The sequence below is a fragment of the Rhinopithecus bieti genome, unplaced genomic scaffold, assembly GCF_001698545.2.
Source record: "Rhinopithecus bieti isolate Rb0 unplaced genomic scaffold, ASM169854v2 scaffold_24469, whole genome shotgun sequence".
In the NCBI taxonomy this organism is placed as follows: domain Eukaryota; kingdom Metazoa; phylum Chordata; class Mammalia; order Primates; family Cercopithecidae; genus Rhinopithecus; species Rhinopithecus bieti.
In genome coordinates this window covers 817003-831786 of record NW_016811248.1, presented here as the reverse complement: position 1 = coordinate 831786, position 14784 = coordinate 817003, and the positions used below count along the sequence as shown (strand labels likewise).

General features: G+C 49.4%; 1 protein-coding gene across 1 annotated transcript in view; it reads left to right on the top strand.

Annotated features, from left to right (window-relative positions):
• Positions 1-13174, top strand: part of HTRA3 (HtrA serine peptidase 3) — a gene marked incomplete at its 5' end in the record, with an annotated part of 41092 nt that extends 27918 nt beyond the window's left edge. The window contains 3 exons of the mRNA XM_017893601.1: positions 8576-8624; positions 10280-10375; positions 12055-13174. Of these exons, the coding sequence (XP_017749090.1) occupies positions 8576-8624; positions 10280-10375; positions 12055-12220 (311 nt within the window). The remainder of the gene's footprint in view (positions 1-8575; positions 8625-10279; positions 10376-12054) is intronic.
• Positions 13175-14784: the final 1610 nt, after the last annotated feature.

Here is a 14784-nt window from a genome sequence, read left to right as displayed (position 1 = left end):
CCACCCACCCACCCATCCTTCTGTCTGTCCATTCACCCATCCATTCACTCATTCATCCATCCATCCATGCATCCATCCACCTACACACCCATCCACCCACCCATCCATCCATCTATCCATTCACCCATCCATTCACTCACTCACCGATCCATCCATCTACCCATCCATCCAATCATCCATTCATCCACCCACTCATCCACCCATCCACCCACCCATCCACCCATCCATCCATCCATCCATCCACCATCCATCTACCCACAACTTTCTACCCATCTACCCATCCATCCACCCACCCATCCATCTACCCACCCATCTTTCCATTCACTCATTTACCTCTATCCATCCATCCATTCATCCACCCATCTATCCATCCACCTATCTATCCATCCACCTATCCATCCATCCACCCATCTGTCCATCCACCTATCTATCCATCCACCCATCCACCCAACCATTCACCATTCATCTATTCACCTATCCATCATCCATCCACCCATCTATCCACTCACCCCCCCACCCACCCAGCCATTCACCCATTCACCCATCCATCCACCTGTCCATCATCCATCCATTCTATATCCATCCATCCACCCATCCATTCAACCAACCACTCATTTATCCTTCCACCCACCAATTCTTCCATCCATCCATCCATCCACCATCCATCCATTTACCCATTCATCCATCCATCCATCCATCTACTCATCCATTCATCCACTCATCCACCCACCTGTCCACCCATTCACCCACCTGTCCACCATTTCTTCCTTCCTTTTTTGCCTTTCTTGTTTCCTTCTCTCCTTCCTTCCACCCATCCACCCATCCACTCATTCACCTGTCTACCTATCCATCCATCCATCTGTCCACCCACCTGTCCCTCTATCCCTGTTCATCTATTCTTCCATCCGTCTACCCACTCCTGAGTACTCCCTCTTCCAGCGGGTGGCCCATGCAGATCACATGGCAGAATATCCTCTATGCCAGGGGAGCAGAGTCCAATACCCCGTCTTTGGAAGTCACCCTCCTCCAAGCCCCCATTTCCTCACCCCCATCCAAAAGGGATGCCCAGCCCACCCTGCCCACTCCTAGACTGCCATGAGCACCCATCTGGGAGAGGTCTTGCCAGGGCACTAGGCAACTCTCCCAGGTAAGAGCACACCCACTGCCTCCTTAAGTGAGCAGTTGCAGCCACCTTCCAGAGCAGGGCCATGCTTCCAATCACAGGGCCTTTCCTGGGGGCCTCCACCTCCCCGCCTTCTCTTCAGCCCTAGTGAGCTACTCCCTCCTGCCATTGTGCCTCCCATGCCCACCTCCTGCCCAACACCCAGGCCTGACTCAGCAACTCACACTTCCACATTGCTTTGCTGTCTCCTCCCAGCCCCCTCACTGGCAGTTCATTGAGAGCAGGGGGCCTCCTCATGTTTGCCCCCTCCTCCATGACCCTGTCAGCCAAGCACATGGACCCCAGTGCAGCCAAGGCCGGTGCCATGAGGGCTGGTCACATGAAGAGCTGCTGTTGAGGATGCCGCCGTTGTCCTTCCGTGTCCATTATGGGAAGACAATCTGGAGCCAGGCAGAGCCTGTCTTGCCCAAAGAAGCTGAAGTCTTCTACTCTTGAACAGTGAGGACCATCTAATCTCTTGAGCCCTTTTCCCGTTGGCTTCTAGGAAGCTCAGAACTAGATTCAGGGATGCACCCACACCTGTCCTAGCGTGCTCCTTTCCCTAATGACCGAGCCTTTCCTGTTGAATTATCCCATTCTCCATGGGTGCCTTTGACTTCAGCCTCCTTACTGGAAATTAACGGAGCTGCAGTTTGCACACACTGAGCTATGAGGTGACTTTACTTGGAAGTGGATGATAGTGTCCTCTTCCCTTCTTGCCTCTGTCTTTCTCCTCCGAGACAGGATCCCGCCGGGGCCTGGGTTTGCTCCTTTGTTTAACAGGGACTGTCCCAGTTAGTGCTGACCTCATCCCAGACCCCCTGGGAAACATCCCCTGTCCTCAGAGCTGTATCCCCTCCCCAAGGACAGCACAGACTAACTGAGGAGCCTGATAAACCTTAGCGGCATGGCACATTAGCAATCTTAAAATCCTTCTCAAGTTGACTGGTGTTTGTACTTGCTTTTCTTTTTTATTTAATAAAATGCAATGATCCAAACCCAGTTAATCTAAAGTTCTTTGAAATGAACCATCTTTTTATTAAATCAAGGAGGTGTTAAGTACATTTCTTATTCTTGTCTGGGGTGGGGTGCAGAGGCCTCTGGGGACTTTCAGGGTAAAGAGTGGCCACCATGCATGTTGGGGGAGCCCCAGGAGAGCTTGGGGTCCAGCCAGCCTTAGGACCAGAGTGTAGCCCTACATGGGGTGGTATGGGGTGTTTGATTCATGGAGTGGGGCCGTTTGTGGGCATCTGCCCCTCTGTGGATTATGGGGGACAGTGCGGTTCATAGGTGGGAGACCTCTGGCCTGGGGAGTAAACCCCTCATTTATCCTGTGGCCACAAGCCAAGGGACAGCTGTAGGGAGGGGAGGGGACAGGGACAGGGGCATGAGCGTTCCCTGGTCTCAGACATCACAGAGTTCCCAGATCTCTGACATTACAGGATTCCCCAATCTCAGAGACCACAGGGTTCCTCGGTCTCAGAAGTCACAGGGACCCCTGGTCTCAAAAACCATGTTTCCCTGGTCTCAGAAGTCACAGGGACCCCTGGTCTCAAAAACCATAAGGTTCCCTGGTCTCAGAATTCACAGTGTTCCCCAGTCTCAGAGGTCACAGGGTCACTTGGTCTCAAAAGCCATAAGGTCCCCTGGTCTCAGGCCCCTGTGCTGGGTGGAGTCCTGAGTCCTTCCCAATAGTGGAAAAGGCTGGCAGAGGCAGCCCAGCCACCAGGCAGGAGCAGGGCCGGGAGCAGGATGGGCAGGGAGCCTGGTGGCCTGGTGCTTGGTGTGTGTTCTGCTCACCTCTTAAGTTCAAGGAGAAGAGGCTTTAGAGTCTCCTATCCTGAGCACAGCCAGTCGCGCTTTCCTCAGCTCTGGCCCAGAGGCATTACCGGGCCCCTGCTTTCCCAACCGCACGGTAGGTCTTAGTCGGAGGGGACCACAGGCATTGTTCAAGTGCCGGCTCTGTGCCTTGGACTCCCGTGGGCTGTGAGCCAGAGGTTTTCCCGTTTTCCTTCCCGTTTTCCTTCTAGTAGGGAGACAGACCACAAAAATGCCCCCAGATGCCACAGATCAGAGTGAGGGGTGCTGGGAGGAGGCCGGGACAGGGCTGGGACCTCGAGGGTGAGGGCTGCACGATGGGGCAGGAGACCTCTCTGAGGAGGTGACCCACCTCTGGCAGAGACTGTGGGAAGGGAGCAGGGCAGGCTCTGGAGATTGCAAGGGACTCCCAGGCAGTGGGAACGGGAACGACCAATGTCCCAGGTGGGCTGTGCAGGGCCTGTTGAGGATCCCATGCCCTGGATTTAGAAGCCAGCTAGAGAGTGATCCCCCGGATTTACGCCTCCAGCCTGGCCCCTCACACTCCAGACTCGGACGGGCAGCTGCTTGTGGGAGGGCCCCACCGATGTCCACGGGCAATTCTCACTCAGAGCACCTGACAAGACCCCTACTTCTGCAGCCCCACCTGCCGTCCCCACTCAGTTACGTCAGCCTTGTCCCTCTGTCCCTCTGGACTTCCCACATGCCTCATCCGCTGTCAGCGAGTCCATTGGTCCAGGCTTCAGGACACGTCCACCCCGGGCCTTGCCACCGCTCCGCCTCCACCTCCACCTCCGGGTCCAGTGCTGGGGCACTCACTGCCCTGGACCATCACCTCTCTGGGTTCCTCCGGATGCTGCCCCATCCCCACAGACCCTCCCACAGCCAGAGAGGCCCTTTCAAAACTAAAGGCAGATCACGTCTGGTGATTCAAGATCAAATCCAAAGCCTTCCAGGACCCAGTGGACCCAGGGGTCAGGCGTACCGGCCGGCTCTGACCCCATCTCCCACATGGCTTATTCATCAACTGTTCATCTTTGGTATGTTTAAACATTTGGCCCATTAAAAGCATTTAGGTTATGTGTGTTCTTATTAGTAGGTTGTGAGAGCTCTTTCTACATTCTGGATAGGAATCCTTTATCAGATAAGCAAATTGCAAGTATTTTCTCCCAGTCTGTGGCTTGTCTTTTCATTCTCCAAACAGTGTCTTTAAAGAGCAGAAGTTTTGTAAATTTTGATGAAGTCTGTTTTCCCAATTTGTCATGCATTTGGTGTTGTATCTACGAAGTCTTTGCTAACCCAAGGTCAGAAAGATTTTTCTCCTACAATTTCTTCTAGAAGTTTTACTTTTTGAGGTTTCAGATTTAGGACTACGATGCATTTTGAATTAGTATATTTTAAATCGTGCAAAGTATAGATCGAAGTTTGGGGGGTTTTTGTTGTTTTTGCCTTGGAAATTCAATTGTTCTAGCACCATTTGTTGCAAGACTGTTCTCTACTGAAGTGCCTTCACACCGTTGTCAAAAAGAGAATGACCATATGCCATTCCAGCTATCTGTCTTTAGGCCAATATTCAGTATTGCACTGGCTCGATTACTGTGGCCTCACAGTAGGTCAAAAAGGCAGGTGATGTCAGTCCCCCGATTTTATTCTTCCTTTTCCAAGTTGCATGGGCTCCTCAGACCCTCTGCATTTCTATATGAATTTCAGAATACGTTTGTCAATTTCTATAAAAAGAAAAATAAAGCCTGCTGATGATCTGATGGGGATTGCATTGAATTTACAGATCAATTTGGGGAAATTTGGCATTTTAACAATGGTAACTCTTCTGACCCATGAATACAGAATACTTCTCCATTTATTTATATCTTCTTTAACTTCTCTCTGCAATGTTTTATAGTTTTCAGTGTACTGGTTTTGGGGCATTTTTCATCAGATTTATTCTTAAGTATTTCTTAATTTTGATGCTATTATAAATGATGTATTCTTTGAAATTTCAGTTTCTGGTAGTTGGTTAAGAGAATATTAAAATTAAAATGATTTTTGGATGTTCACCATAAAAGATATCCTGTAAGCTCGATAACTCACTTACTGCTTCTAGAAACTTTTTTTGTAGATTCCATCAGATTTACTACATAGATGGCTATACAGTCTGTGAATAAAGATAGTTTTACTTCTTCCTTTCCAATCTGAATGCCTTTTTTTTCTCTTGCCTGGCTAGAACTTCCAGTAAAATATTGAATGAAAGAGGTAAGAGTGAACATCCTTGTCTCATTCCTGATCTTGGAGAGAAAACACTCAATCTTTCACCATTGAGTATGATGCTAGCTAAAACTTGCATAGGTATCCTTTATCAGGTTGAAAAGTTCCCTTCTATTTCTGGTTTTATTGGGAATGGATGTTACATTTTGTCAGAGGCTTTTATGCATCTCTGGAGATAATCATATGGTTTTTCTTTCTAGTCTGTTAATGTGGTAAATTGCATTGGTTGATTTTTAAATGTTAAATCAAGCGTGCATTCCTGGGATGTACCTCATTTATCACTTATTTATGATGTATTATCCTTTCTTTTTTTTTGAGATGGAGTCTCAGTCTGTCCCCCAGGCTGGAGTGGAGTGGTATAATCTTGGTTCACTGCAACCTCTGCCTCGCAGGCTCAAGTGATTCTCCTGCCTCAGCCTCCCATGTAGCTGGGATTACAGGTGCCCACCATCATGCCCAGATAATTTTTGTATTTTTGGTAAAGATGGGGTTTCACCACGTTGGCCAGGCTGGTCTTGAACTCCTGACCTTAGGTGATCTGCCCACCTTGGTCTCCCAAAGTGCTGGGATTACAGGTATAAGCCACCATGCCTGGCTGTACTATCCTTTTTTTAATGTATTATTGGATTTTATTTGTTTAAAGAATTTTTGTATCTGTTTTCATGAGGGATATTGGTCTAGTTTTCTCTTCTGGTTGTTGTGTCCAGATAATGAGGTTAGAAGTAGTCACTTATTTTCAGTTTTCGGGTGGAGTTTGTATAGAATTAGTACTACTTGTTCCTTAAACATCTGGCGGAATTTGCCAGTGAGCTCTTTTGGGCTTGAAGGTTTTTTGTAGGAAGATTTTTTAACTCCAAATTCAATTTCTTTAATAGATATAGTGCTATTTGGGTGATCTGTTTCTTCTTGAATGAGCTTTGGTGGTTTGGAAATTTCAAGAAATTTGCTTCGTTTATCTAAGTGATTAAATTCATTGACGTCAAGTTGTTTATAATATTCTCTTATTATTCTTTTAATATCTGTAGAATCTGTAGTGATATCACCTCTGTAATTCGTGCTATTGAAAACTGTGTCTTTTTGTCATGATCAATCTTGCTAAAGATGTATCAATTTTATTGATCTCAAAGAATCAGCTTTTAGGTTTTATTTTCACTATTGTGCTTCTTTGACTTACATTCTTATCTTTATTTCATTGATTTATACTCTTGATTTCATTGATTCACACTCATCTTTATTGATTCACACTCATCTTTATTATTGAGTCACACTCTCAGCTTTGTTATTGATTCACATGCATCTTTATTATTGAGTTACACTCATCTTTATTGATTCACACTCATCTTTATTATTGAGTCACATTCTCAGCTTTGTTATTGATTCACATGCATCTTTATTATTGAGTTACACTCATCTTTATTGATTCACACTCATCTTTATTATTGAGTCACACTCTCAGCTTTGTTATTGATTCACATGCATCTTTATTATTGAGTTACACTCATCTTTATTGATTCACACTCATCTTTATTATTGAGTCACACTCTCAGCTTTGTTATTGATTCACATGCATCTTTATTATTGAGTTACACTCATCTTTATTGATTCACACTCATCTTTATTATTGAGTCACACTCTCAGCTTTGTTATTGATTCACATGCATCTTTATTATTGAGTTACACTCATCTTTATTGATTCACACTCATCTTTATTATTGAGTCACACTCTCAGCTTTGTTATTGATTCACATGCATCTTTATTATTGAGTTACACTCATCTTTATTGATTCACACTCATCTTTATTATTGAGTCACACTCTCAGCTTTGTTATTGATTCACATGCATCTTTATTATTGAGTTACACTCATCTTTATTGATTCACACTCATCTTTATTATTGAGTCACACTCTCAGCTTTGTTATTGATTCACATGCATCTTTATTATTGAGTTACACTCATCTTTATTGATTCACACTCATCTTTATTATTGAGTCACACTCTCAGCTTTGTTATTGATTCACATGCATCTTTATTATTGAGTTACACTCATCTTTATTGATTCACACTCATCTTTATTATTGAGTCACATTCTCAGCTTTGTTATTGATTCACATGCATCTTTATTATTGAGTTACACTCATCTTTATTGATTCACACTCATCTTTATTATTGAGTCACACTCTCAGCTTTGTTATTGATTCACATGCATCTTTATTATTGAGTTACACTCATCTTTATTGATTCACACTCATCTTTATTATTGAGTCACACTCTGAGCTTTATTATTGAGTCACACTCTGAGCTTTATTATTGATTGACACTCTCAGGTTTATTATTGATTCACACTCTCAGCTTTATTGACTCACACTCTTACCTTTATTACTGAGTCACACTCTCAGCTTTCTTATTAATTCACACTCTCAACTTTATTATCGATTCATACTTTTATTTTTTTTTCTTCTGGTTATTCTGGGTTTTATTTGGTCTTTTTCTAGTTTTTAAGATGGAAACTGAGGTTATTGATGTGAAACTTATTTTCTAATATAGACACTTTAGTACTATTAATTTCCCTCTACCTCTACAACCTATGAATTTTAATATATTATACATTCATTTTTATTCAGTTGAACAGAGTTTCTAATTTCTCTTTTTACTTATTTGAAGATGAGTAATTTAGAAAGTTTTATTTAGTTTCCAAGTACTTGGGAATTTTCTAGATACCTATGGTTGATTTCTAATTGTGGTCAGAACTCTTATATAAAATGAAAATTCTAATTTTATTGACTCTTGTTTATTTCTGGGTCTGAGACATCTGTTAGAGCAGCTCGGGGGACAGAGACAGTATCTCAGTGAGTTGTGTGTGCAGTGCCCCAGCCACAGGGCCTGGCAAATGGTTGGTACTCACTGGACATTAGCAGCGAGTATTGTTTTGGGGAAGGCCAGTGGGACGTGATGAGTTCAGTTCCAAGCAGGGAACATTTAGGGAACCAGCAGTATGGAAGCCAGAAAGGAGAGCCCCACTGGCCACTGGGGTTGGGTTGGAGCTCAGCTGGGAGAGCAGATGTTGGAGCTCACGTGGTTGGATGCAGGATGGGGTGGACATGAAGCCACCTGTGGGGCGAGCACACTAGAGCTAGAATACCCCTCAGCTCCATGATGACAGTCAGGAGAGGGCAGCTTTGCTGGACCACAGGGGGACTGGGCCAGCTTAAGCAGAATGACACCTGCTGCTTCCTGGTCCTGCAGGGGAACTTCTGTCCTCTGCCTGTCCCCTGAGGGAGGATGGTGGCTTTTTGCAGCAGCCCTAACAGAGTCTCGCCGTGTTTCATTTCCAGACTGGAAGAAGCGCTTCATCGGCATACGGATGCGGACGATCACACCAAGGCGAGTATCTGAAGAGTGCTGTCGCCTGCTGCCCCTTCCTCTCATCTCTCACCCTGGCCTTCCCTCCAGACCGTGGCTGGCTGTGCTCAGCTCCTTGCAGGTGCCCAGATGGGCCGATGCACTCAGGCCTCTGATCATTGCTCAGGCCGGTCCTTCTGCTTGGACCTTTCCCTCTTTGCCTCATAGATTCCTTCTGTTCTTTCAGGACGCTATCTCTTTCCTGCGGCTGCTATAACAAATTACTATAAGCCTGGTGGCTTAAAACAGCAGAAATGTGTTCCCTCTCAGTTCTGGAAGTTGGAGGTCTGAAGTCAAGGGGTCAGCAGGGCTGCACTGCCTCTGACACTCCAGGGAAAGCTACTTCCTTGCCCCTTCCAGCTTCTGCTGGCTCCAGGTGTCCTTGGCTTGTGGCTCTCTCCCTGCAGTCTCTGCCTCTGTCTTCACTTGACCTTCTTTCTCTCTGAATATCTGTGTGCACATCTCTCTCTTGTTTCTCTTATGAAGACATCCATCGTTGGAGTTAGGGCTCGCTCTAAACCAAGAAGGTCTCATCTCAAGATCTGCAACCAATGACATCTATAAAGGTCCTATTTCCAAACAAGGTCACATTCCGAGGTTCTGGGTGTACAGGAATTTGGGGGCACACCATTCTGCATTCTCAGGACACTCAAGTGGGATAAGGTGCCTCCTCATAGCACACAGAGCCCTGGCCTCCCTCCCCAGCCTTGAACTCATCCTGCTGTGTCGGAATCACCTGTGGTGGGACTGCCTCACCCCATCCTGCCTCCTTGGCTGTCAGCTCCTTGGGAGCAAGGACTGTGACCTGCTCATTCCTCCACTCTGCCCCAATACTAGGTCCACCGCAGAGCAGGTGCCTAGAAATGCTGAATGAGTGCAAGAAAGAAGGGGCTGGGGGAGAGGAAGCGGGGGCAGGATAGAAGGGAGGCTGGAAATGCTGAGCTTCGAGGTTTGAAGAAGGGAGAGGTCACTGCATTGGGAGCTTAGGAAGAACTCGAGAATACTCAAGCGACCATTCAAACTACACAGTCCCTAAAGCTGTCATTCCTCCTGTTTCACCAACTCTGCTAATCTAGGGGTGACATTTGAAAAAAATTATAATCAACGTTCAGTACACTAATTTATCTTTTGTTTCTTTCTGTCTGTCTCTTTTATCTGTCCATCCCACCTCTGTCCAGTCTTCTGTCTGTCCATTCCATGACTCAGCATTGTCTGTTCATTCCATGACTCAGCATCGTCTGTCTGTACCATGACTCAGCATTGTCTGTCCGTTCCATTACTCAGCATTGGCTGTCCATTCCATGACTCAGCATTGTCTGTCTGTCCATTTCTCCTTCTATCCACCCATCCATCATCATTCCTTCTTCCATCCATCCATCTGTCCTTCCGCCCCTCCTCACACCTGTCCACCCACTCTTTCCTCTCTTCACGCTTCTAACCAGCCATCCCTACCATGTTTCTCTTGAGAAGCACATCCGGTAGGGGACACAGAGTGGCCAGTGGTGGGACAGGGCAGTGTGGGGGCCCAGAGGAGGCTCCTCTTCTGGCCTGGTGCCGGAGGGAGGGAGGGGCAGCTTCACACTAGGGAGCTGGGCAAAGGCTCAGAGGAGGGGGCCTTGACAGCAGACTCTTTCCAGCCTGGTGGATGAGCTGAAGGCCAGCAACCCAGATTTCCCAGAGGTCAGCAGTGGAATTTACGTGCAAGAGGTTGCGCCGAATTCGCCTTCTCAGAGGTAGGCTCTGCCAGAGGAGACAGGGAGATTGCTGGAGGCATGGGGCAGGTGTGAGGTCTGGGCTGGGACTGCCCCACTGACTTCATGTGACCTTGAGCTTCCCAGCAAAGTGACGGGGAAGGGGCAGGTGAATTCTAGTGTGTCTGCTAAGCCAGGGGAGGCTGGAGAGCTGAATGGTCCCTAGAGCCCTGACCATATCCATCCTAAGTCCACAATGTCATTTCCTTCAAGAAGCAGAGACTGAGGAGTACCTGTTGGGCTAAGAGCCCACTCTAAGCCAGACTCTTTCACCAGCTGGGGACCAGCCTGAGTCCTGGGTCTTTCTGGAACTCACCTTTCTCATTGTAAAATGGAGATAATTCAGCCTTTTTTTTTTTTTTTTTTTTGGAGACAGAGTCTCACTCTTGTTGCCCAGGCTGGAGTGCAGTGCCGCAATCTCAGCTCACTGCAACCTCTGCCTCCCAGGCTCGAGCGATTCTCCTGCCTCAGTCTTCTGAGTATCTCGGATTACAGGTGCCCTCCACCACACCCTGCTAAGTTTTTTTGTATTTTTAGTAGAGACACGGTTTCACCATGTTGGCCAGGCTGGTCTTGAACTCCTGACCTCAGGCGATCCCCTTGCCTCAGCCTCCCAAAGTGCTGGGATTTCTACATCCAGGAGACTTTGTAGATGAAATGGATAAAGCACTGCTTTCTTTGAAGTCTTCCAGTACTAAAGAAATGTTAAGCGTTGCAACACCATAGGCTGAGGCAGGCGTGCAGCGACACTACCACACGCTGGCATGGCTGACCCACCCCCAGGAAGGGCTCTGAACCAGTTGCCTCCCCTCCTTAGCCTCAGTCTTCATCTGCACTGGGAAAAATCCACATATAAGTGGATCCACACAGTTCAAACCCATGTTGTTCATTGTTCAAGGGCCAACTGTACTGTGCGTCCTCAGAGGCTAGGCTTGAGGGTGGGAGGCCCTCCGTGACCCTCTGTGATGAGCACAGATGGCACACGTGCCCTGCCCGCAGCAGGCCTGCAGTAAAAATTGTTGAGATGGTGTAAGATTTTCCACACGCATCATCTCAGTTAATCCTCACTGCAGCCAGGGATTCGTAGGCTCTTGCCCTTACCCATTTTACACATGGAGGGACTGAGGTTTAGAGAAGTTACTCTTCCAGGTCACACAGCCAGCATGTGTGGGTCCTGATGCTGGTGCCCACGCAGCTGAGCACGGTACCATCACCTTCCTTCCTGGCAGTGGGGAGGTCTCAGTGAGCCTCATGCAGAAGGAAGTCCGGCCCCGAGAGCTCTGCCTCTCACATAGAAGTCTTCGTAACTGCAGTAACAGCAGAACCTACTCCTGGGCCTTTGTAATTTGCAAAGCACGTTTCACATAGGACTGTAGACCTGAAAACTGAGGCTCAAGGGGACAGAGTGCCTAGCCCAGCTAGAAGGGCTGCAGCAGGAGCTTGAACCCTCCCTTCTGAGGCATGGGAGAAGCAGTTTGAAAGGTCGTTTGCCTGTCATGTGACATTGGATTTCTTCTGATGTGAGAGCTTTGGGGCCAGGGCACTATCCTTTCCCATCGAAACGACTTTTGTTGAAATGTTGTCATTGACCCTGACTGTGCCTCGTCCTGGGTTGTGCCTGTGGAGGCTGTGGGTGGTGACCCCGTCTCTCCTGTTGGCAGAGGCGGCATCCAAGATGGTGACATCATCGTCAAGGTCAACGGGCGTCCTCTGGTGGACTCGAGTGAGCTGCAGGAGGCCGTGCTGACCGAGTCTCCTCTCTTGCTGGAGGTGCGGCGGGGGAACGATGACCTCCTCTTCAGCATCGCACCGGAGGTGGTCATGTGAGGGGGCGCATTCCTCCAGTGCCACGCGCCAGAGCCTGCAGATAACGGAGGGCACCGTGCCCCGAGATCAGGACGAAGGACCACCATCGGTCCTCAGCAGGGCGGCAGCCTTCTCCTGGCTGTCCGGGGCAGAGCGGAGGCTGGGCTTGGCCAGGGGCCCGAATTTCCACTTGGGGAGTATTGGATCCACCTCCCAATGCAGGGAGGGAAGCCCAACGTCCCCTTGTACAGATGCTCCTGAAAGTCACTTCCAAGTTCTTGGGATATTCACAAAACTGCCTTCCCTGGAGGTCCTGTCCTCTCCTAGCTTCCCGCCTCTGCCCCTGTGAACACCCGTCTGCAGTACCCCCTGCTCCTGCCCCTCCTACTGCAGGTCTGGGCTGCCAAATGTCTTCCCCACTGACAAATGCCCACCTGACCTGAGGCCCAGCTTCCCCCTGCCCCAGGACTTACCAAGCTGTAGGGCCAGGGCTGCTGCCTGCCAGCCTGGGGTCCCTGGAGGACAGGTCACATCTGATCCCTTCAGGGTGGGGGGTCCAGCCCGGAGCAGGCACTGAGTGAATGCCCCCTGGCTGCGGAGCTGAGCCCCGCCCTGCTGTGAGGTTTTCCTCCCCAGGCAGGCAGGAGGCCATGGGGAGCATGTGGGAAGTTGGCTGCTGCCTGGGGAACCCAAGGCGGTCATGGGGCGGCCTGCAGAGGACAGTGGACATGGAACTGTGGGGTGTGAGGACTAAGCCGGCTTCCCCTTCCCACGCAGCTCTGGGATGCAGCAGCTGCTCGTATGGAAGTGCCGCCCAGAGGCAAGCGGGCTCCTGGGCATCACCCCCTCATCCAGGGAACAAGTGTGTCTTAAGGGGCATTTGTGAGCTTTGCTGTAAAACAGATTCCCAGTGTTGCTTGTACTGTATGTTTCTCTACTGTATGGAAAATAAAGTTTACAAGCACATGGTTCTCAGCCAGCAGGGCACTGGGGCAGCCTGCCCACCACTGGCCAGGGTTCTTCCTGGGGATCCATCTAACACAGGACTGGGTATACCTGCAAAGACACGGGCCTTTAAAGGGTTTCTATGACAGCCGAGCACTGGGGCACACCAGGCCTCAGGGTCATGTGGCTCTGCAGAGGGCTGGCTCCGAGTCAGGCAGCCCGGCTCAAGTCCTGGCTCCTCCACTTACTTCCAGCTTCATGGTCTTGGGCAAGAGATGTCCCTCTCCCTGCCGTGGCCTCTGCCTCTGTCCAACAGGAAGGCTGGCTCTGCTGCGCTGACCTCTTGGTTGCCCCGGGATGCAAGGTGACAGGTGTAGCACTTGGGAAGCCACCCAGCTTACGGGGAGCTCCCACTAAGCCCCACTGTGCATGTCTGGTCACATGAAGAACCCTTTCCCACATCTGTGCTATTTCACCCTCCCTGCCACCCACCTGGCAATGGGTAAACTGAGGCAGAGAGCAATTTCAATGAGCAGGAGGTCCAGGGACACTGCCTAGAGTAGCTGGAAGTGGAGCACTGGGAGCTGTGAACTTGCCCCCAACCCTCTGCTCCACCCAGAGTGGGCCACCCCCACCAGGCCCCGAGCCACTCTGGCCGCATCTAGGCTTCCATCCAACTGCCAGGCTCAGGCAGTCATGTCCACCCTCCAGGCCCTGCTCTCACTCCCACCTGTGGCCTGGGCTCTCCACACACACAGTGGCCCCAGAGAGTAGGCCCTTGTCCCTGAGTCTTTGGGCCCTGGCTAAGAGGAGCCTATTGGGTGTTGGGGGGCTGAGGTCGGGAAGAGGGCATAGAGAGCTGTGACCTTACCAATTATTGGAGAGGCGAGCACTTGGGAGAGTGTCAAGGGCCACCAGGGAAACCATGACCCCCATTCCCACAGCTCTTCCAAATCTGAAGGGTCAGGGGTCACTCTAGTGATTTCTGGGGTCCTGTGGGTTCTGGGGGAACTGGGTCTGGGGATTCTGCCCATTCACACTGTCCCTGCATCAGTGCCCATCACATGAAGCCACTTCTCCCTTGACAACTGTTCCCACCTTGTGGGAGACAAGCCCTGACACTCCAGCTCAGACCACCTTCTCAACCCCGTGTCTGCCCCGCAAATGCCTCAGGGGAGAGTGGACCACAAACCCACCCGCTCACTCACAGACGGGCTGTGCTCTCCTGGCTCTGTCTGGGTCGCGTTCACCTTGCAGCCTGGCTTCAGAGTCCAGAGATCCGTTGCGGGGGCCTGAGGAGCACAGCGGGGCTGTGAGGTCAGGCGGCTGAGCTCAGATGACCCTCTGAGCCTTGGTTCCTCCACCTGTCAAATGGAGATAATGTCGTTTTCCTTCTTTTTTTTTTTTTGAGATGGAGTTTCACTCTGTCACCCAGTGGTGTGTTCTTGACTCATTGCAACCTCCGCCTTCCGGGTTCAAGCGATTCTCCTGCCTCAGCCTCCCAAGTAGCTGGGACTGCAGGTGCCCACCACCATACCCGGCTAATTTTTGTATTTTTAGTAGAGATGGGGTTTCACCATGTTGCCAGGTGACCTTGTGATCCACCTGCCTCGGCCTCCCAAAGTGCTGGGATTCCACGT